The 21,950-nt window shown below is 53.5% G+C and overlaps 2 protein-coding genes and 1 long non-coding RNA gene across 4 annotated transcripts; 1 reads left to right on the top strand and 2 right to left on the bottom strand.

Moving 5' to 3' along the window:
- The first annotated feature begins 31 nt into the window (after window positions 1-31).
- Window positions 32-4,520, top strand: RDH5 (retinol dehydrogenase 5). Of its 2 annotated transcripts, none has more exons than XM_086400760.1 (5): window positions 32-367; window positions 1,370-1,697; window positions 1,865-2,123; window positions 3,741-3,904; window positions 4,169-4,520. In XM_086400760.1, exons 1-5 carry the CDS (start codon window positions 176-178, stop codon window positions 4,390-4,392), a joined length of 1,167 nt encoding a protein of 388 aa, XP_086256886.1. In that variant the 5' UTR covers window positions 32-175; the 3' UTR covers window positions 4,393-4,520. The 2 variants fall into 2 exon arrangements, with proteins under 2 accessions (XP_086256886.1, XP_086256887.1); XM_086400761.1 differs by lacking the exon at window positions 32-367 and adding an exon at window positions 662-798.
- Window positions 4,521-6,002: 1,482 nt separating this feature from the next.
- Window positions 6,003-9,230, bottom strand: CD63 (CD63 molecule). Its single transcript, XM_086400762.1, has 8 exons — window positions 9,178-9,230; window positions 8,506-8,582; window positions 7,340-7,528; window positions 7,102-7,176; window positions 6,905-7,000; window positions 6,655-6,792; window positions 6,324-6,407; window positions 6,003-6,159 (listed from the first exon to the last, which is right to left on the bottom strand). The coding sequence occupies exons 2-8, from the start codon at window positions 8,569-8,571 to the stop codon at window positions 6,094-6,096; spliced, it is 714 nt and encodes a 237-aa protein (XP_086256888.1). The 5' UTR covers window positions 8,572-8,582; window positions 9,178-9,230; the 3' UTR covers window positions 6,003-6,093.
- A 3,055-nt stretch (window positions 9,231-12,285) lies between these two features.
- On the bottom strand, window positions 12,286-20,474 carry LOC147372085 (uncharacterized). The gene is made up of 3 exons (XR_015163935.1): window positions 20,038-20,474; window positions 18,739-18,893; window positions 12,286-12,912 (listed from the first exon to the last, which is right to left on the bottom strand). It is a non-coding gene; the product is annotated as an uncharacterized LOC147372085 (long non-coding RNA).
- Window positions 20,475-21,950: the final 1,476 nt, after the last annotated feature.

The raw sequence follows: 21,950 nt of genomic DNA, 5'->3' as shown, positions 1-21,950 counted from the left end.
TAGCTTCTTGTGGGGGGCGGGGATGGAAGATTCAAAGGCTCTTCCTCTTAACAGACGCTACCTTTTGGGTGTCTCTTTTGGGTAGGGACTGGAACCAGCTTCCTCTTAAGGTCTCAAGTCTCTTCTCCTCCTCGGGCCTTGTACCTGTTGCAGGTACCTTCCGGATAAGCAGAACATGGGAGTTCCCCACCCCTCCCCAGAGAAGGGCAATGGGCCCCATCCCAAGCCTCCCAACCCAGGACTTCCATTTCTGGCAGAGGAGAAACAAAACAGAGAGCAGTCCTGGTCCAGCTCTGGCTCTCTGCCCCTCCACGTGCTCACGGCCTCTCCCAGCCTGGTGCTAAGCAGTGTCATGAGTCTGGACCAGGTGGGAGATTAACTCGGGTGTGGGAGCACTTCAGGGTGGGGAGGGGGAGGAATGACAGGTCCAAGGTTACTGACAGAGGGGGGCAGCTGCCATCCTGGACAGATACCCTCGTCTTAACAATCAGTGACAGAGAGAGCCAGGAAGCCCCACTAGAAAAGACCAAGCCAAGGGGGGAGCCGGGCGCTCCTGGCCGGTGCCAAGCCCTGGCTTCAGCCCACAGGCCCAGCTTCCCTGGCTCCTCCTCCCCCACCCCACCCCCGCCAGCCCCACATGCACTTAATACTTCTGGTACCCAGTCCACCCGCCACGGACTTTGGCCTTAGCTGTAGCTAGTGTGGGAGCCTGGGAAGACCTGGACCACAAGTTTCTCGAGCAAAACAAAAGGAACAGCTTCAGGTGCTATAGTACCTGCCAACAGCTTTCCCGAGGAGGTAAGCAGGGTGCTGGGGGGAGGGGAGGGGCAGTGGCTATGAGAAGACTAGTGATATTGAAAACTCAAAGCCTAAAGCTTGGCGGGTGTCCCCTCATACTTTATCCCCTTTGATCCTCCACAGCTCCCAGGTGGGCATGTTGGGCGTTAGCCCTACTTGGTAGATGAGAAAACAAGTTCAGAGACACAGGGCAGTGCTCAGCCTCACACAATAAGTTTGGAGCCACCAGGACTAGAATGCAGGGGTCCTTTATGTGTTTCCAAAAACAGGGCTCAGCTGGTTTAGTGGGAGCTGAGGCAACAACAAAGATCCCTCTGCTCCCATGCAGCCGGTCTGCTCAGGACCCAGCTCATGACCATTCAGTTAAGTTACCCACAGATACAGGGTCTGCCCAGATCGTCACTTTACTTAGATGAACCATAGTTTGTCTGCAGGTTATCTGCCAAGCAGGTAATTTGTCAATTTGCTCAAACCAGAGACTTCCAGCTAGGCAAGGATCTGAGGGGTGAGGGCTGGAGGGCCAGCGTCGGCTAGACACGTCCCCCTGCCCAGCCTCGGCTGCCACCTGCAGGTCACCTGGGCTCCAGCCATGTGGCTGCCTCTGCTGCTGGGTGTCTTGCTCTGGGCAGCACTGTGGTTGCTCAGGGACCGGCAGTGCCTGCCAGCCAGCGATGCTTTTATCTTCATCACCGGCTGTGACTCGGGCTTTGGGCGGCTCCTTGCTCTGAGGCTGGACCAGAGAGGCTTCCGAGTACTGGCCAGCTGCCTGACACCCTCGGGGGCGGAGGACCTCCAACGAGTCGCCTCCTCCCGCCTCCACACCACCCTGCTGGATGTCACAGATCCCCAGAGCATCCGGCAGGCAGTCAAGTGGGTGGAAACGCATGTTGGGGAAGCAGGTGAGTGTGGCGGGGGCCACGGGGATAGGCATGTGAGGTGTGCACACACAGGGGCTGTGGAAAGCCAGAGAGACTGTGTGGGGGGAGTGGCAGGGCTCAGATACCCCCAGGAAGGAGAGGGGCAATGGGAATGCCTTCCCTACCCCACGCCTCTCATCCACCCACAGGGCTTTTTGGTCTGGTGAATAATGCTGGTGTGGCTGGCATCATTGGTCCCACCCCATGGCAGACGCGGGAGGACTTCCAGCGGGTGCTGAATGTGAACACGCTGGGTCCCATCGGGGTCACCCTCGCCCTGCTGCCCCTGCTGCTGCAGGCCCGGGGCCGAGTGATCAACATCACCAGTGTCCTTGGCCGTCTGGCAGCCAATGGAGGGGGCTACTGCGTCTCCAAGTTTGGCCTGGAGGCCTTCTCTGACAGCCTGAGGTGAGGAGGGCAGGGACTCCGCTCCCAATTCAGGGGGAGCTTGCTCAACCAACAAATTAGCAGCTGCCCACCACATGGCATGGTGGAGTTTAGGGCTTAAGAGACAGTTTAGGGCTCGACTTCCTGGGTTCAGATCCCAGCTTTCACTCGTGAGCTTGGTGACCTTAGTCAGTTACTGTTTTTTTCCCAGTTTGTTCCTCCTGTTAAATCACGATGAGGCCTGCCTCGTGGGTGAGTAAAATGAGGGTATGTGTGAGGCTCCAGCAGAGCCTGGTACATAGAAAATGCCCCCAAAATCCCACTCTCTTAGTGTTATTGTTTCTAATGATAACCATTACTTACCATGAGTACCTTTACATAACACTTTCTCATTCAATTCTCCCTAAAATCCTGTAAGGGTAGGTGTTAACACCCTTAGGGGATGGGCTTCCCTGGTGGCTCACACAGTAAAGAATCTGCCTGCAATGCAGGAGACGCAGGTTCAGTCCCTGGGTTGGGAAGATCCCCTGGAGAAGGGAATGTCTATCCACTCCAGTATTCTTGCCTGGAGAATTCTATGGACAGAGAAGCCCGGTGGGCCACAGTCTGTGGGGTTGCAGAGAGTCAGACACGACTGAGGGACTCACACACACCACACTAACATACCCAAAGTCACCCAAGACCACACACTGGTGGGAGCACTGGCACGTATACCTACAGAGCCTGATCCTCATGTCCTCCAGCCCCTATTTAGACAATAACGTTCAAAGTCCCATGAGAGCACAAAGCAGACTCAACAACCATAGGAACAGGGCCTGAATTTGGAACAGACCTTTGATTCCCTCAAGCTGAGCCCACCTTCTGAAGGAAGCCCTCCTCTGTCACCATCACACGGCAAATAGCATCAATATCCACTTTTGTCCCTATGCCTCAGTCGTTTAATTTTCATTTAATCAGCATCATGGAAATATACTTTCAACTTGGACTTGGGTAGTCTGCTCTGGGTACTCCCACTTTCCCCCAGCAAACACCAGTCTAATTTTTCCCCAGCAAAGATCCAGCACTTTCGACCCCGTGTTTTGGGATCTAGGGAACATGGTTCTTCCAGTTCAGGAGTTGGCAGATTGTGCTTCCAGGGCCAGATCTCTAGCCAGCTGCCTACAAGCTAATAATGGCATTTGCATTTTTAAATAGTTACACTATAATCAGTTATGTAAGTACCTACATAATATTTAGATCTGCAATGCTGACAATATTTACTATCTGGCCCTTTAAGAAGTTTGCTGGTCCCTGCTCTACGTGCTAGAAGAGAATACAAAAGGAAGAAAAACTCAACCTCCTTGGGACTTCCCTGGTGGTCCAGTGGTTAAGACTCTATGCTTTGACTGCAGGGCACCCGGGTTTGAGCCCTGGTCGGGGAACTAATATCCTGCATGACACAACATGGCCAAAAAACAAAAACAAATGAAACTCCGCCTTCCCTCTGACCCGCTTGCCCCTCATCCCATGGCAGTGGGGATGTCTCTTCCTGTCAGAAATCCTGACCCTCTTCCCATCTCAGCATCCCTACACATGTCCCTGAAGGTCCTTTCCCTATAAAGACAAGAACCCAGAAACCTCTGTCTGCCCTCACTCCAGGCGAGATGTGGCTCCTTTTGGGGTACGGGTCTCTATCGTGGAACCTGGCTTCTTCCGAACCCCTGTGACAAACCTGGAAACTTTGGAGGACACCCTGCAGGCCTGCTGGGCACGGCTGCCTCCAGCCACACAGGCCCTCTATGGGGAGGCCTTCCTCACCAAATGTGAGTAGCTGGGCCCCCGAAGGGGCGCATGAAGGGAAACAAGGGTGCCAGAAGGCCAGTCCTGCATCAGCCTGCTGGGAGGAGACATGCAGGGCAGGCAGGGAAGGGATGAGGGAGAAGGGGGTGCCATAGGAGAACACCCCAGCCATAGGCAACCTGCCCACACCCCAAACTGGGGAGGGAACTGAGAACCCCAAGAGACCCGGCCTGGGGTGGGCTGGAGCAGGACAGGGACACTGATCACAACCGTCCACTGGGCTGCAGACCTGAGAGTGCAGCAACGTATCATGAACATGATCTGTGATCCGGACCTGGCCAAGGTGAGCAGGTGCCTGGAGCATGCCCTAACTGCCCGTCACCCCAGAACCCGCTACAGCCCAGGCTGGGATGCCAAGCTGCTCTGGTTGCCAGCCTCCTACTTGCCAGCCAGCCTGGTGGATGCTGTGCTCGCCTGGGTCCTTCCCAAGCCTGCCCAGACAGTCTACTAAATCCAGCCTTCCAGCAAAAGATGGCTGTTCAAGGCAAGGACTCTGATTTATTCTGTCCCCTACCCTGGTACTGCCTGGTGCGTGGCATAAAACAGTCACTCAATAAATGTATTATTCAAAACAAAAAACACTGTGGGTGGGCAGAAATGAAGGTGCACAGTGGGAGTTCAGTTCAGTTCAGTCGGTCAGTCGTGTCCAACTCTTTGCGACCCCATGATCCGAAGCATACCAGGCCTCCCTGTCCATCACCAACTCCCAGAGTTCACTCAGACTCACGTCCATCGAGTCGGTGATGCCATCCAACCATCTCATCCTTTGTTGTCCCCTTCTCCTCCTGCCCTCAATCTTTCCCAGCATCAGGGTGTTTTCAAATGAGTCAGCTCTTCACATCAGGTGGCCAAAGTATTGGAGTTTCAGCTTCAGCATCAGTCCTTCCAATGAACACCCAGGACTGATCTGCTTTAGGATGGACTGGTTGGATCTCCTTGCAGTCCAAGGGACTCTCAAGAGTCTCCTCCCAACACCACAGTTCAAAAGCATCAATTCTTCGGTGCTCAGCTTTCTTTATAGTCCAACTCTCACATCCATACATGACCACTGGAAAAACCATAGCCTTGACTAGACGGACCTTTGTTGGCAAAGTAATGTCTCTGCTTTTGAATATGCTATCTAGGTTGGTCATAACTTTCCTTCCAAGGAGTAAGCATCTTTTAATTTCATGGCTGCACAGTGGGAGATTGACCCCATTTAACTCCTAACCTAGGCTGGGGCTTCCCTGGTGGCTCAGTGGTAAAGGATACACCACACCTGCCAATGCAGGAGACGCAGGAGACATGGGTTCAACAACCACCACCACCTAAGCTGACATCCTCCGGGGTCTCTGGCGTGTTTAGTACCTGCAAAACATCTAGTACCCACAGGGGGCGCAAGGGGACAGTCTTGCGTGTTTGAAGCTGCACCTAGAGACGTGGCCACCAGAGGGCACTGTTGGATGTCTCCTTTCTGCGTGAACTAAGGTTGAAGTCCAGTGTTAAAGAGTGGGAATAGGGGTGTGGAGAGCTGGTGAAGAGGAGTCAAGGCCAAGCTGGGTGGTTTCCATGGAAAAACAGGCACCCACCTCTTAAATTCTTCTATTATCTAAAGTAAGTCAAGAAGGACATAAACTGGCCACACAGGTATAAAAGTGACTTGTCACCACCCTGAAAGAAGCCAGGCCCCCTTGAGGATTAGTGGAGCAGGGAGTTGCTGGGACGTCTGAGGTGGGCAGAAGGCCAGGGAGAAGATGTCGACGGTGGATATAGGCCGGCCTCTCCCAGGTAGGACCTTTGTAGGGAATCCCATTGACTTGGGAGATGGCTTCATGAACCCTTCAGCACTGAGCCTGGCAGCACAGGGAGGGCAGTGGGCCTCAACCTCCTCTGGATCCCCATATCCACTGCCAGACCAAAGAAAACCTTGAGCAAAATCCTCCTTTTGCCCCCTCCCCCCCTCCAAACAGGCCAGCCTTTCCCAGAGGTGCAAACAGAACAGGGTCCCAGAGGATGGGAACATGGATAAAGAGGGATAAGGGATAAAGTATCGCTCTTTAAGATAAATTGAGACTCTTTCTCTTTGGGGTCTGAAAAAATAATCCGTTTAATTGAAAAACCTGGAGTATATTACCCCACTCCCCTGGATGAGGGGGCTGAAGAGACAGACCCCCTACATCACCTCATAGCCACTTCGGATGCTCTTCACAAGGCAGCATGCTAAGACAATACCCAGGATCTAGAAGGACAGAGAGAGATGGGGGTGAAGAGGGGTCAGGGAGGCAAGATAGAGACCTACCCAAGAGACCCCAGAGACAACCAGGGCTCCCCTCCACAGACCAGTCCCCTGCTCAGCACCCTCCCACTGCCCCTAGTTCCCAGATGCTCAAGGGTGCCTCTCACCTCCACAAAGGCAATGCCCAGGGCTGCCGCAGCCACCACCAGCACATTCTTCCTCAGCCAGGCCGCAATCTTCTCCACACAGCCCTGGCGGGTGGCAGGCACACAAGACAAGACCCGGTCAGAAATCTCCCACACCCCACTCCCTGCCCACCTGGCTCCCCCACCCTCTGTCCCTTTCATCCTATCCCCAGCATTACCAGATCCCCTCCCGATCCCTGATGCCTAATTTCCCAGAGCCCCAACCTTCTTCACCTCCACCCCTGGTCCCTCTCACCTCCTGAAACATTTCCCAGCTTTCCCAAGTCCCCTACTATCTCAGCCCCCTTCCTACCTCAGTATGGATGTCCTTCACAACGAAATTAATCCCACAGTTATGAGTGATATTGACGCAGCAGGAGTCAGGGACTTGATTGGTCACGGCCAGGATCTTCTCCCAGTCTGTGTAGTTAGCCGCCCCGCAGCACTCAAACTGGGGGAGAGCAGAGATATGGGGGGAAAGGCTGTTAAGTGACCCTCCATCATCAACATGGAGGTAAGAATCTCCTTCTCCTACTACGCCTGCTCCCAGCAACCCCACTCACATCTTTCTGCATCTTATCCAGGATCGATGCCGTCTGGTTGTCTTTTGGATAATTCTTCATCTGCTGCCGGAAGTCCTTATTAAATTCTGATCTCACCTGGGAATAGGGAGGAGCACCATGGAGGTCAGAACTTAGGGCACTGGGTCTCAGAGCAGCCACACCTCTGAGGCAAGGACTTCCCCTTATTCCCTACTTACCTTGTCTCTAAACACATAGCCAGCAATGGCTGCAGCCACTTCAACTAGCATGATAAGGGACAAGAAGATGGCAAACTGAAGGTGCAAAGGACAGGAGTCAGGTTAGAGTCTGGGTGGGAGGACCCTGCCAGTCTCAGGAACATTCAAGGTTTCCCTCACCCACCCACCCCCCAAACCCTGCCCAGAGAAATGCCCTTTCGGCAGCCCCAGGCACCCACGCTGGCCCACAGCCACTCACTGTGATCATAAGACAGTAGTTCTCCTTGCAGGCTCCACAGCAGCCCACAAAGGCCACCAGGAAGAGGAAGGCCCCCACTGCGATGATGACCACAGGCAACAGGAAACTAGGGGTGGCCCCATGGGTGATAGTCTGATTCAGGACGAGGTGGGTCCCTACGCCCACAGCAATCAGTCCCACCGCACAGGCCTGTGAGGAGGAGGGCAGGTCAGGACTCAGAAGACCCAGCACCCACCAGCCCCCCACGGTGGAAGGTGCGGGTGACCCAGGACACAGATGGAAGCCCACTCCAGAGAGACGGATTCTCACACCTCCAGGAAACTTTTGACAGTGGGGGAGGAGGCTGACCCATCCTTGCCCCACAGTGAGGGCTAGGCAAACTGTTCAAGGCTCTCTGGGAGAAAGCCGTCAGGAGGAACCACACCTTCCTTCAAGCAATTTCTCACCAAATGCAAAAAAAGAGAAGTTTCCAGTAAGCCTTGATCCCAGGACACACATGCCTCACAAAGAGCAATGCTTCCTTTGAGCCTCTTCCTATGCGCCTCCAGGGCTCCCAGAATTGCCTTCTCACTATCCTCCTCAGTGACCACATCCTCACCAGCTGTGAGGAGGGCTCCTCAGGCCTCCTGGGCCTGGGAGAAGGGAGGGGTTTTAAAGGGGTCAAAGTGGCCGGTCCCTCCCTGTACAAACAGTAGCCTCTCAAGCCAGGAGCCCAGGACTGGAGCGATAGAGATGGGCAGAGCCCTTACCCACCCCAAGCGGCCGCGAGGGGTGATGAGGGAATGAAGAGGGATGAAGGAGTGGCGGGAGAGAAAGAACAGAGAAGCGGGGAGCAGAGGCGAGGCGCAGAGCTGCGATAGTATCAGAACAGGCAGTTGGCTGGTTGCCCCACTGCCCCATATCACAGGAGGCTGGGTCACCAGACAGGAAGGGCCCGGAGGGCTTACGGAGAAGGAGACCGGCCTTTGTCGGCCCAAACCAGCCTCAAAGTTTCCCGAAAGCTGGAGAAAGGGACGGCCGCGCTGGCTTCGGCTGTAGCCCGGGCTTTTTCCTCCCACATCTGGTCTCCAGCTGCCTTCATTGTTGGCCGCTCACCCCTCATCCCTCCGGAGCCAGGTCGCCCCGCACCCTGCCAGCGCGCCGCGCCGGCCCCGCTCCCCACTCACGCAGAAGACCAGCAGGAGAACGTAGAGCAGAAACTTGACACATTTCATTCCTCCTTCCACCGCCATGGCTGCCTGGCCTGGGGCAGAGGGGCGGGCGGGGGGATCAGAACCGGTCGAGGCGGGATCTCGCTTTCCGAGCTCCCCGCCGGCCCTCGAGACCTCCCCTGAGCCGCCCCCATTCTCGGCCCCTCCCACCCGGAAACCCGCGGTCAGATCCACGTCTTCCAGCCTCCTCCTCTACCCGCAGAAGAGAGGTGGGGGCGCCCGCAGCCCAGCCCGGACCCCGCCCCGCCGCCTCGCGGGGCCCTGGACCCACCCGAGGGCGCTGGCAGCGGCCAGGACCGAACGCCTACCCTCGGCCCTCCAGCCTCCAGGTGTTAAACACCCCTCTCCACTAAACCAGTCACGGAAAACTCTCCTCAGCCCCAGCCCGACCCCCGAGACCTTTCCCCTGGGTTCTGATCACCGACGAACAGAAGTGCGGCCGGCGTCCCCGCACCCCAGCCCGTCCCGGGCCTCCCGAACTTCACCAAGTTGAAAAGTTGCGGGGGCCTCGGAAGCGGCGGGGAGCGCGGCAGATCTGCGGAGGCCTGGGGCGAGCCCCCGAGCTGGGGGCGACCCGTGACCCCCTCCCCACTCCCCGCCGCAGCCTCTAGGGTCCCGCGGCCTCACCTGGGCTCCCGGAGGCTGTGTGCTGCTCTCCCGCCGCTGCTCAGGGGCTCTCTAGCTGCACCCCCTGGCTCCGGCCCCGCCCGGCGCGCGGCTCCGCCCCGGCTCCAGCCACAGCCCCCTCCCCCGACGAGTGGCCTCCAGCCTCCCTCATGTGACGGGGGAACAGCTGCGGCCTGAGTCACTGGGCTCATATGGGGAAGGCCAAGCCCCCCGCCCGGTCGAGGTCTCGTGGCCCCCGCCCGGAGACAGCGCCCACCCCCACCAAGCGAGGGCACCAAGGGCAAGACCTCGGGGTGCCTGAGGCCCTTTTGGCGCCCCCAGAAAGGGGCCACCTCGGGGTAGGAGAGCGGGACCCGGCGCCGCCTAGATCTTTCTGGCTCAGGGAAAGGGAGGAGACATGTGAAAGCTAAAGGAGGGAGAAGCCGCCCGGAGTTACTCTCTGAGCGCCGGGTCGGGCTGCAGAGCTGAGGCGAGATGACCAGATGGTCTTCAGAAGGCCTCCTCATCCTCCACCCAGAGCCCACCCTCTTCCTCTCGCTCCAACTCCTTTCCAGCCCCCGACCCCTGCCCCAGAGTCAACAGGGAACTGCTGGCTCTCTGGGATCTGGTGGGCCCAGAATAAACTTTAAGAAAGGCCCCAGCCTCAGAGCCTCCAGCGTTCTAGAGTGGGTGTTCCTGTACCCGTCTCTTAACCCCTCCTCCGTTTTCTGGAGCTCCAAAGTAATGAGCCGAGAAGTGGAGGAAGCCCTTCCCAGCACCATGTCACCCAGCCAATCAAAACACGTCAGAGTCAGGCTCCTCCTTCTGCGGGAGGGTGGCCGAGGTGGCCTCCCACCCCTCTGGGATCTCCCTATTGCGATGGAGGTTTGGGGGCGACCCTCACGCGGGCATGGCATATATACCCTGGATTGCCCCATCGCATCCTGGTGGACAGCCCAGAGGGCAAGGCCAAGACAGGACTGGAAGGTGAGGGGGTGGTCTCAAGCTGCCTCCCTCCCTGTGAGCCATGGTGGTCCCCAGGAGCTATGTAAACAGTTCAAGAGCATAACCAGCCACTACAACCTGCCCCCCCCTCCCCCACCCCCGCAACCCCGCCTGGGCCCCGCCCCTTAGATTCTTCTCAGCCAGCCTGAAGAACCATTTCCTGACCCTCAGTATATGTCAAGGAAGGAAAGAAACTAAGAGCAAAAGGAAGGCCATCTGGGCTGGGCTGAGAACCAGCTTCCAGGACCACAATCTTCCAGTAAGACACACCGAGGCCCTTGTGGACCTGGCGTGCCTGCATGCCTGCTAAGTCGCTTCAGTCCTGTCCAACCCTGTGCAACCCCATGGACTGCAGCCCACTAGTCTCTTCTGTCCATGGCACTCTCCAAGCAAGAACACTGGAGTGGATCGCCATGTCCTTCTCCACTTCTGGACTTTGTTTCCCAGTTATCACTGCAGGTGAGCTGTGCAGGAGGAACCAAGATGCTGAAGTAAGGAATATTCATCTGTTTCTGCCAGCCATGTGCTGGGCACAGGGCCAGTGTGGCAAGAGAATTGGTGGCCCCGTGCTGTGCCAGCAGGCAGAAGCAAGCCCACGCTGTGAACAGAGGCAGAAACCCCTGGTGGCAGCTGGATGAGCTCAGAGGGAGGGACGGGTGGTGCCTCTGCCCCAGAGAAAAACAAAAAAGAATGAATTTCACCAAGGTGCTTGGTGCTCTCTGAGGTGTATGTGTTAGTCACTCAGTCGTATCCGACTCTTTGTGACCTCATGGACTGTAGCCCACCAGGCTCCTCTGTCCAAGGGATTCTCCAGGCAAGAATACTGGAGTGGGTTGCCATACCTTCCTCCAGGGGATCTTCCTGACACAGGGATCGAACCTGCGCCTCTTATGTCTCCTGCATTGGCAGTCGAGTTCTTTACCACAAGTGCCACTTGGGAAGCCCTACTCTCTGAGGTGACCTTAAACAATAAAAGGGCAGTCGCTCAGTTCCAGGGACAAGGAAAGGGTCAAGTGTAAAAAGGATTAGTTTTAAAAGTCCATGGAGAAGGAAATGGCAACCCACTCCAGTATTCTTGCCTGGGAAATCCCATGGATGGAGGAGCCTGACGGGCTACAGTCCATGGGGTCACAGAAGAGTCAGACATGACTTAGAGGCTAAACAACAACAACAGCTTATTTAAACATGGGATGTGTTCTAAGAAGCATTCCTGAAGTACAGAAATATTGTTTCCACTGAAATAGCCTTTTTGTAAACAAAGAATATGTCTTGCTTCTAACTTATAAAACCTCAGATGGAACATCTAGACAGAACCAAATACAGGTTGGTGGTTAAAACTAAAAAAAAAAAAAAAAAAAAAAGTCCATGGCAGGAACTTTCCTGGTGGTCCAGTGGTTAAGAATCTGCCTTGCAGTGCAGGAGACACTAGTTCGATCTCTGGTCCAGGAAGTCCCACATGCCATAGGGCAGCTAAGCCTGTGTAACACAACTACTGAAGCCTGCACTCCCTAGAGCCTGTGTTCTGCAACAAGAGAAGACACTGTGATGAGAAGCCCACACACCACAAGTGGAGAAAGCCCACATGCAGCAATGAAGACCCAGCGCAGCCAAAAATAAATCAATTAAAAAAACGAAGCCCTTCCAGTGCAGGGGCATGGGAACTAAAGATCCCTCACGGCATATTGGGGTTGGCTGGTTCACAGAGCTGGGGAAGGATGCGGTGACAAATGGTGGGCAGGGAGGTGGTCTGCAGTCAAGACTGAGAAACTTTAGCTACCAAAACACTAAGCATAATGCTTGGTCGTTGACTGAATCTAAAGACATTTTAGGAAGAACTTGTCATTCAGTTGCTAAGTCATGTCTGACTCTTTGTGACCCCATGGACTGCAGTCTGCCAGCCTTCCCTGTCCTTCTCCATCTCCCGGAGCTTGCTCAAACTCATGTCCATTGAGTCAATGATCCCGTCCAACCATCTCATCCTCTGTCACCCCCTTCTCCTCCTGCCCTCAATCTTTCCCAGCATCAGGGTCTTTTCCAGTGAATCAGCCCTTCTCCACAGGTGGCCAAAGTATTGGAACAACTAGGCAAATATGAATATAACAGAAGATTAGACACGAGAAAATAATGTTATTAATGATAGTACGATTATATAGGAAATTTTCTCTATTTTTTTAAAGATGCATACTAAAATGTTTCAGGGTGAAATGTCACATCTGTAATCGACCTTGGAATACTTCACAAAACAACAGATGAAGTGAAAAGAAGACAGTCTGACATGTACACCCATGGCTGATAGGTGTCAATATATGGCAAAAACCACTACAATATTGTAAAGTAATTAGCCTGCAATTAAAATAAATTTAAATTTAAAAAAAGAAGACAGTCTGGGTGACACGACTGTTAAGAACCTAGTGGCTGTGTAGGGTGTGTTCTCAGGGCAAAGGGGAGGGTGGGAAATTACCAAGAGGGTGAATGCCGACCTCCTGCTGAAAGGAGGAGGAATGAATGCTGGCACATCTTGGTCCACGGGAGGGCTGATAAAGGCCACAACCAGGGAAAGGAGGGGAAATCCTTGGAGGGGCCTTTCAGAGAGAAAATCAAAACAAGGTGACTGCCTACCTGTGGGAGCAGAAGAGGAAGTGGGAAGACTCTGAGATAACTCAGAGTTTCCAGACCTGGGAGCCCAAGGGAGAGGTGGTGGTCACCAAAGGCAGGAGACACATAAGGTGCAGCCGGGTAGAGATGTCCCACCTGGAAGTAGGAATGTGAGACTCAGGAGAGAGGAGTAGTCAGACTAGAGAGAGAAAGTGATATTGAAATTCACAGACAGAGCATCCCTGGTGACTCAGGGGTAAAGACTCCGCCTGCCAATGCAGGAGACATGAGTTCGATCCCTGGGTCAGGAAGATCCCCTGGAGAAGGGAATGGTTACCCACTTCAGTATTCTTGCCTGGAAAATTCCATGGACAGAGGAGCCTGGTGGGCTACAGTCCATGGGATCGCAAAGAGTCAGACGTGACTGAGTGACAACAACAGCAAATGCACAGATGGGTGAAGGCCAGGGTGAGAGAACACTGAGACAGGATTTCAGAAAACCCTTGCGTGTAAGGAAAATGGGGGAGGGGTTAGTAGCAGTGAGTGATCCGAAAGGGAAAGAAAGTTGCAGAGCTGGGCTCCTCACTCTGCCAGGCCCAGTGCCCGGCACTTAGAGCCATGAGTTCTCTCAATCCTAATGACAACCCAGGAGGGCTGTGTGATTTGTCCTGTTTCGAAAGTGAAAGTGTTAGTCACTCAGTCGTGTCTGACTCTTTGAAACCTCATGGATTGTAGCCAGCCAGGCTCCTCTGTCCACGGAATTCTCCAGGCAACAATACTGGAGCGGGTAGCCATTCCCTTCTCCAGGGGATTTCCCCAACCCAGAGTACGAACCTGGGTCTCCTGCATTGCAAGCAGATTCTTTACCATCTGAGCAGAGATAAGGAAACTGAGGCTCAGAGACAGGGAGTGACATGGCCTGAGTCCAAGCTAGTAAAAGGCATTGTTAGGATTTGAACCCAGATCTCTGGGGGTTCCAGAGCCTCTGCTTCTTCCTCTGTCTCACTTTCTCAGAGGCCAAGAGAAAAGAGAATTTCAGAGTAGGAGGAGGGGACAGTGGCCAGAAGCACTGAATAGTAAAGAAAGGTGAGAAGCAAGAGAAGGCCATTGAGTGGGGTGGCATTTTCCAGAGCAGAGCCAGGGCAGGATCCTGAGCACCCCCTGGGTGAGTGTGGAGGCCTCCAGACAGGCAGGGGTGGAGCTGGGAGGTGGCTCAGGAGGATGGGACCCTCCTAGAGGAACACCAGGGGGAGGGCTGGAAACGCACTGCAGCCAGGGTGGCATGCTGGCAGCAGCTGGGAGAGAAAGAATGGGGCCAAGGAGACCCAGGGGAACAGATCTGTGTGGAGCTGGAAGGGGGACGGCAAGAAAAGTCCATTCCTAGTCACATTCCAATGGCACCCCACTCCAGTACTCTTGCCTGGAAAATCCCATGGATGGAAGAGCCTGGTAGGCTGCAGTCCATGGGGTCACTAAGAGTCGGGCATGACTGAGCGACTTCACTTTCACTTTTCACTTTCATGCATTGGAGAAGGAAATGGCAACCCACTCCAGTGTTCTTGCCTAGAGAATCCCAGGGACAGAGGAGCCTGATGGGCTGCCATCTATGGGGTCGTTGGACACGACTGAAGTGACTTAGCAGCAGTAGCAGCAGCAGCAGTCACATTCCTAGTCATGTTCATAGAGACTGTTATTGTTATTGTTCCACTGGGTATACAGCTTCTGATTCAGAAGATAAAAAAATCCGGAGACAGACGGTGGTGACAGCTGCACAACACATGGATGTACTGAGAGCCACTGAACACTTTAAAAACAGTTAAAATGGTAAATTTTGTGTTATGTATATTTTAACACAAAATTTTGTATTGAAGTTTAGTTGACTTACAGTGTTGGGTTAACTGCTGCTGTCTAGCAAAGTGGTTTGGTTATACACATATATTCTTTCTTATATTCTTTTCCATTATGGTTTATCCCAGGACATTGAACATGGTTCCCTGTGCCACACAGTAAGACCTTGTTGTTTATCCATTCTATATATAAAAGCTCGGGGAATTCCCTAGCAGTCCAGTGGTTAGGACTCCATTCTTCCACTCCAAGGGGCACAGGTTTGATCCCTGCTCTGGGAATTAAGATGGCATCACCGATGCAATGGACATGAACTTGGGCAGACTTCGGGAGATGGTGAGGGACAGGGAGGCCTGATGCACTGCAGTCCATGGGGTCACAAAGAGTTGGACACAACTGAGTGACTGAACAACAACAATTGGGAACTAAGATCCCACATGACTCAACACCGCCAAAAGCATAAATAAAAAGTGGGGGTCAAAAACCTTATATCTGCTAACCCCAACCTCCCACTCGATCCCTCCCCTAACCCTCTCCCCCTTGGCAACCACCAGTCTCTTCTCTATGTCAATGACACTATTTTTTTTAAAAAGAATGGCCTTCCCCGCTAGCTGGGAAAGTTGGCATAGAGCCCTGGGTACCTCTGAGTGGGGAGGCAGCTGACCTCAGACCTGGCCCTTAACATCACATCCTTCAGAGCCTCCAGCACCAACTCCAAGGGCTAGTGTCCAGAAATGTCACCTGACTAGCTGGACTTCCCAGGGTAAAGAACCCGCATGCCAGTGCAGGAGATGCAAGAGACACGGGTCAGGAAAATCCCCTAGAGAGGGAAATAGCAACCCACTCCAGGATTCTTGCCTGGAAAATTCCATGGGCAGAGGAGCCTGGCAGGCTACAGTCCAAGAGGCCACAAAGAGTAGGAGATGACTAAGTAACTGAGCACACAGATACATACATACACTTGATTGCTCAGGCTTCTGTCCCTTGGGTGCCTGGCACCGGTCAGTGGTGGGTGAGCTGGGGTAGGCTTCTCCCCTCCCACTCCCCTCCCTCTCCCCACACAGCGGAACCAAGCTACTCTCTAGCTCTCCAACCAGAGCCAGCAGCAGGGCATGGAGGCCACAGGTGTCCCAAGAAAGGGTGGTGCCATCTGAGAGCACGTAGGCATTGCCCAGACCCAGTGCAATGCACAGCAGCTTGCAGCCAGCACCCAGGGCCTCCCACAGCCCAGATCTGCAACAGACCTCTTGTCCCCTCCACTCAGCAGGCCCCTGGCCTGAGCCCCACTAGGAGGGGCCGGCCCAGAGGTGAGGCTGCTAGGCTGGGTCCTCAGCTCTCTGCCCCCATTCTTACCCGCCCCTCTCTCAGGTGCTCTGGTGGGAAAGGGAGGTCCCAGTGAACTCCTGCCTGTCGAGGTCCTTAGGGGTAGGGGAGCACGGGAGAGGAGCCAGGAGGCATGAGGAAGGAGAGGAGGGAAGAGAAGGGGAGAGCTGAGGAGGGTGGGAGAGGAGTGTGGAGACACAGGAGCAAATAGAAGAGGGGAAGACAAGGGAGAAGTTGGGGGAGAGGGCAGGGGAAACAGAGAAGAAGGATGAGGTACAGGGTAGGGAGAAGGCAGGAGGAGGAGACAGGGATGGGAGAGAGAAATAAAAAGGATGCCCTCTTCACTGGGAGGACAGGAAGGGTGACGTGGGAACTTCAGATCCAGAGGTCGGGTCTGAACTGGGGACCTGAGATTGCAATCCAGAAGCCCTAGCTTTGGATAGGAGGGAGGTAGGGGTGCTTGAGAGCAGCTCTCAGATCTCAGGGCTAGATCAAAACAAGGGCAAGCCTGGAGATGTTCTGACTGCCTGAGTCTAGAGGCACAAAGAGGAGACTCCAGTCACTGTGGGGCCAACCCCAGCTCGGGGCAAGACCAGCTCACTGCACTATGGTACCCAGGGGAACATCATTGCCAGTCTGCTCACCTCCTCACCGTGAGGAAAGGAAGGCTCAGAGAGATGAAGCCATGGACTCAAGTACATCCTGCAAGTGAGAACCAGGGTCTTGACACAGCAACTCTGGTGCCGCATGCACCATGTTTGCCACCAGCAAGCAACACCCTGAGGTCAGAAGCTTTGGTGACAGACAGGCTCTGCCCTACATGAGTAGGTGACTTTGGCTAAACTCTCGCCCTCCCTGAACCGCAGCTTCTCCCACTGCCTTCCTCACAGCACAGGACAGTTGTGAGCATCAGAGGAGAATGAAAGGGACAGTTCTGTTACCTTAAGGATTGTTGTTATTCAGTCTCTATATCGGGTCCAACTCTTTGTGACCCCATGCACACCAGACTCCTCTGTCCTCCACTATCTCCCAGTGTTTGCTCAAACTCATGTCTAATGAGTCGGTGATCTAAGCATCTCATCCTCTGCCCCCTCTTCTCCTTTTCCCATCAATCTTTCCCAGCATCAGGGTCTTTTCCAATGAATTGGGTCTTCACATCACGTGATCAAAGTATTGGCGCTTCAGCTTCAGCATCGGTCCTTCCAATGAATATTCAGGGTTGATTTCCTTTAAGACTGATGGGTTTAATCTCCTTGCAGTCCAAGGAACTCTCAAGAGTCTCCTCCAGCACCACAATTCAAAAGCACCAATTCTTTGGTGCTCAGTCTTCTTTATGGTCCAACTCTCAAATACATATATGACTACTGGAAAAACCATAGCTTTGACTACATGGATCTTTGTCTACAAAGTGATGTTTCTGCTTTTTAATATGGTGTCCAAGTTTGTCATAGCTTTTCTTCCTAGGAGCAAACGTCTTTTAATTTCATGGCAGCAGTCACCATCCCCAGTGATTTTGGAGCCCGAGAAAATAAAATGTATCACTGCTTCCACTTTTTCTCCTTCTGTGTGCCACAAAGTGACGGCACTGGATGCCATGATTTTCATTTTTTGAATGTTTAGTTTTAAGCCAGCTTTTTCACTCTCCTCTTTCACCCTCATCAAGAAGCTATTTAGCTCCTCTTTACTTTCTGCCATCAGAGTGCTATCATCTGCATATTTTAGACTGTAGATGTTTCTCCTGGCAATCTTGATTCCAGTTTGTGATTCATTCAGCCTGGCATTTCACATGATGTACTCTGCATGTAAGTTAAATGAGCAGGATGACAATATACTTTAAAAATGATAAGTCTTAAATGAAATTACAAAACAGAAACAGACTTCAAGAATGAGCTTACAGTTGCCAGGGGAGGAGAGGAAGGATGAGAGGAAGGGATAGTTAGGGAGGTTGAGATGGACATGTACACACTGCTATATTTAAAATGTATAGCCAACAAGGACGTACTGTATAGCACACGAAACTCTACTCAATGTGTGGCAGCCTGGGTGGGAGGGGAGTTTAGGGGAGAATGGATACAAGTATATGTATGGTTGAGTCCCTTTGCTGCTCACCTGAAACTGTCATAACATTGTTAATCAGCTATGCTGCTGCTGCTAAGTCGCTTCAGTCGTTTCCGACTCTGTGCGACCCCATAGACAGCAGCCCACCAGGCTCCGTTGTCCCTGGGATTCTCCAAGTAAGAACACTGGAGTGGGTTGCCATTTCCTTCTCCAGTGCATGAAAGTGAAAAGTGAAAGTGAAGTCGCTCAGTCGTGTCCGACTCTTCAAGACCCCATGGACTGCAGCCCACCAGGCTCCTCTGCCCATGAGATTTTCCAGGCAAGAGTACTGGAGTGGGTTGCCATTGCCTTCTCCAAATATACAAAATAAAAACTTTTAAAAAAAAGAATGATAACTCTTGATCATACCGGTTTTAGACTCATGGGAGTTCAAATGATTTTGTTTTGAGTAATACCTGGGTGCCACCCCTCTTTAGATGGCCAAGGAAAGGGTTGGAAGGGACAAGCCAATCTCCTTCGACACCTCCTACCCACCTTGGCCTTGGCCCAGGGTTCTGGTCCCAGCTCCACCCCACCCCAGCCCCCACTGCCAGGCTGGATCCTCAGCACTCTGCTCTCTTTTTACCTGTTCCTTTCCCTACTTCTGGGGCCCCCAGCGCCTGACCTCTCGCCCCTCATTCTCCCTTGCCGGATTCCTGTCCCAACCTCCTCCCAGCCCTCGTCACTGTTACCAACAGGGTCAATCAGATGTCTGACCGGTGACTGGGCAGGGTGGGCAGGTCCAGCCTAAGGCCTCTTCATGCACCTCCTGGGGCAGGAGCTCCCTGATGTGTGGTTCTGGCGCCAGGACCTGCCCAGGGGGCAGAGATTGACACAACTATGGTTTCTTCTGGGAGGGAGCAGATCAGAATCTGGGAGAAAGGAGAAAGAGGCAATGCAGGGCGGCTGGTTAGCTAGAATCTCTCTTCCTTGGGGCTGGGTCAGCTCATCCACCAGGGCTTAGTCCCCGGGGAAGCAGACTCTCCGCTCACACCCCTCCCTTTCTCAGGCCTGCAACTGAAATAGTGGTGCCTCATGCCAGGCTGGTTGGGCCACAGGACCAGCCTGGGCCCACCGCCCCCAGCAGGACCCCACCACTTGGGCCTGGAAAAGCATAAATAGGAAAGAAAGACAGGAAGAGGTGGGCAGGCCCAGAGAGACCAAGAGTGAAAGCGGAAAGAGGGTGCACCCCAGGACAGGGAGGGCTCGGCCTGCTCCGAGAGGTAGTGGGGAGCGGAGAGGGGCAGGGGCACGGGAGGAAGACGTGACTCCAAGTGATCCTCAGGGTTCCCCACTTGTATCCCACCCACCTCCACCCCCAACCCTCCAAAAGTGAACTTTGGGTCCCTCCTCCCAACCTCCTACTTCTCTCAGAGTGCCTCGGGTTCAAAGTGGTTAACACAGCTTGGGGAGATCCAGGGAAGATAATGATAGTTTAGAATGCGGTGAGGGAGATGATTGTAATTACACAGTGAGCTTCTCTCTGAGGGCTTCAGGGTATGTGGCAAGGACCTGGGAGGATCCATTCCACCAACAGACTCTCCCCAGCCCAGAATAGCCTCCTCACACCACACCCCCAGAGGCTCCTGCAGGGAAGGCCAGGAGGGGAAAGTCTTTCCCGACTAGGGAATCCCCCTCCCCAGCTGCTTCTCAATAGCCCAGCCCTCCCGCTCCTTGGAAAGACCTACAGTGCCAGGGAATGAGTCCACTGACCCTAGAATTAGGGCCTTTAGGAGGAAGAAGCAAGAAGTGTGGGGGGGGGGGGGCGGGGCGGGGGTGGTCAGGGGTCATGAGTTACTGCCCACTGAATCCAGCTCTGATGGACCAGGCAGTTTGAGTGTGGGGTGGCCTGAACGGTAGCAGTGCCCCTTTACCCTTAGAGTGGCTCCCCCCAAGTGCCCCCCACCCAGCTCCCACCAGTCCCTCCCGCACCGCCCCCGCCCCCACCCCCGCCCCGTGCTGGAGTCTGCAACTCTGAGAGTGGACCAGGTGCCTCTAGCCTAGAGCCCTGCTGACCTGGCTTCCAGGATTTACAGCTCCTTTTCCTGAGGGTCCCTGATGGCTCAGAGGTTAAAGAGCCTGCCCCCAATGCGGGAGACTCGGGTTCGATCCCTGGGTCAGGAAGATCCCCTGAAGAAGGAAATGGTAACCCACTCCAGTATTCTTGCCTGAAGAATCCCATGGACAGAGAAGAGAAGCCTGGTAGGCTACAGTCCATAGGGTCGCAAAGAGTCAGACATGACTGAGCGACTTCACTCTCTTTTTTTCTTTCCTGAGGATATAACATAACGGCCCCGCTACCCAAGGCTACACGAACACCTTTTCTCTCCAGCAGCTCCTGAAACCTCATCTCTGCTTCTCTCCCGGCAACTCACAACCTTCAAAGCTCAATGCCTCCTGGTGGGCTTCAACCTGCGTTTGCTGTGAACCAGTCAGGACCTTAAAGGAGGCGGGACTGAAGGTTGCCTGGGTAACACCGGGAGAGGGGCACCCTTGGCTGGAAGACAGTTGCCTGGGAGACCAGAGCAGTGGGCGGGGCCACAAACCCTGGTTAGCTAGTGTGGTGAGGAAAGAACTAAATGTCCACATCTCTCCTAACTCCTTTGCCGTAAAGCCAGTAGCGTTCCCTCCTCGGGACTGGGTCTAGAACAGCTGGAAATCTGAAGTTCCTGAAAAAGAACTCCCGGGGATTACCTGCAACCCAAGGGAACCCAACCCAACATTACCAAGCTTGAGGGAACTCAAGGAAAGAAGCAAGATGTAGGAGAGGGTGGAGAGAGGAGCAAGCCTTAATACATTATGATATAGAACTTCTCAGACTAGAAATCTAAAGTGAAAAATACGCCAAGTATGGGGAAAGAAAAAAGGTCCGTTTTAGTCCCACTTCCAAGAAGCAGAAATTCCAGATTCCACCACCAGATGGCAGTCTTGCCCACTCATTGGATTAAATGCAGTCCTGGAATCCGCGGGAAGCCAGGAAGCAGAAATCCTTTCTGTGTCACAAGTTCCCAACTCTTGCTCTCTAGTATTTGGCAGATACTCATAACTCCTTCTGGCCATACATGTACAGTTTTCTTTCCCTAACGGGACTCTGACCAGAGCCAGCGAGCAGGATTCATTCATTCTTTATTCAAAGTCACTAAAGAAGATTGCTGGGAGAAATATCAATAACCTCAGATATGCAGTGACACCACCCTTATGGCAGAAAGTGAAGAACTAAAGAGCCTCTTGATGAAAGTGAAAGTGGAGAGTGAAAAAGTTGGCTTAAAGCTCAACATTCAGAAAACTAAGTAAGATCATGGCATCCGGTCCCATCACTTCATGGCAAATAGATGGGGAAACGGTGGAAACAGTGGCTGACTTTATTTTTCTGGGCTCCAAAATCACTGCAGATGGTGACTGCGGCCATGAAATTAAAAGACGCTTACTCCTTGGAAGGAAAGTTATGACCAACCTAGACAGCATATTGAAAAGCAGAGACATTGCCAACAAAGGTCCATCTAGTCAAGGCTATGGTTTTTCCAGTGGTCATGTATGGATGTGAGAGTTGGACTATAAAGAAAGCTGAGCCCCAAAGAATTGATGCTTTTGAACTGTGGTGTTGGAGAAGATTCTTGAGAGTCCCTTGGACTGCAAGGAGATCCAACCAGTCCATCCTAAAGCAGATCAGTCCTGGGTGTTCACTGGAAGGACTTATGTTGAAGCTGAAACTCCAATACTTTGGCCACCTGATGCATAAGAGCTGACTCATTTGAAAAGACCCTGATCCTGGGAAAGATTGGGGGCAGGAGGAGAAGGGGACGACAGAGGATGAGATGGTTGGATGGACATGGCTTTGGGTGGACTCCAGGAGTTGGTGATGGACAGGGAGGCCTGGCGTGCTGCAATTCATGGGGTCGCAAAGAGTCAGACATGACTGAGTGACTGAA

Source organism: Bos grunniens, chromosome 5 (genome assembly GCF_055505025.1).
Source record: "Bos grunniens cultivar Pamir isolate PY7600 chromosome 5, Bosgru_T2T1.0, whole genome shotgun sequence".
Classification (NCBI taxonomy): domain Eukaryota; kingdom Metazoa; phylum Chordata; class Mammalia; order Artiodactyla; family Bovidae; genus Bos; species Bos grunniens.
This window is presented reverse-complemented; position numbering and strand designations above follow the sequence as displayed.

Coding starts and splice junctions, on each gene's coding strand:
- CD63 (XM_086400762.1), bottom strand. CDS start 8,571: ATGGCGGTGGAAGGAGGAATGAAATGTGTCAAGTTTCTGCTCTACGTT. Junction 6,408..6,654: donor TGAAGGACATCCATACTGAG/GTAGGAAGGGGG, acceptor GCCACCCGCCAG/GGCTGTGTGGAGAAGATTGC. Junction 6,160..6,323: donor TGGGCATTGCCTTTGTGGAG/GTGAGAGGCACC, acceptor CTGTCCTTCTAG/ATCCTGGGTATTGTCTTAGC.
- RDH5 (XM_086400760.1), top strand. CDS start 176: ATGGGAGTTCCCCACCCCTCCCCAGAGAAGGGCAATGGGCCCCATCCC. Junction 368..1,369: donor GTGTCATGAGTCTGGACCAG/GTGGGAGATTAA, acceptor TGCCACCTGCAG/GTCACCTGGGCTCCAGCCAT. Junction 2,124..3,740: donor GCCTTCTCTGACAGCCTGAG/GTGAGGAGGGCA, acceptor CCCTCACTCCAG/GCGAGATGTGGCTCCTTTTG.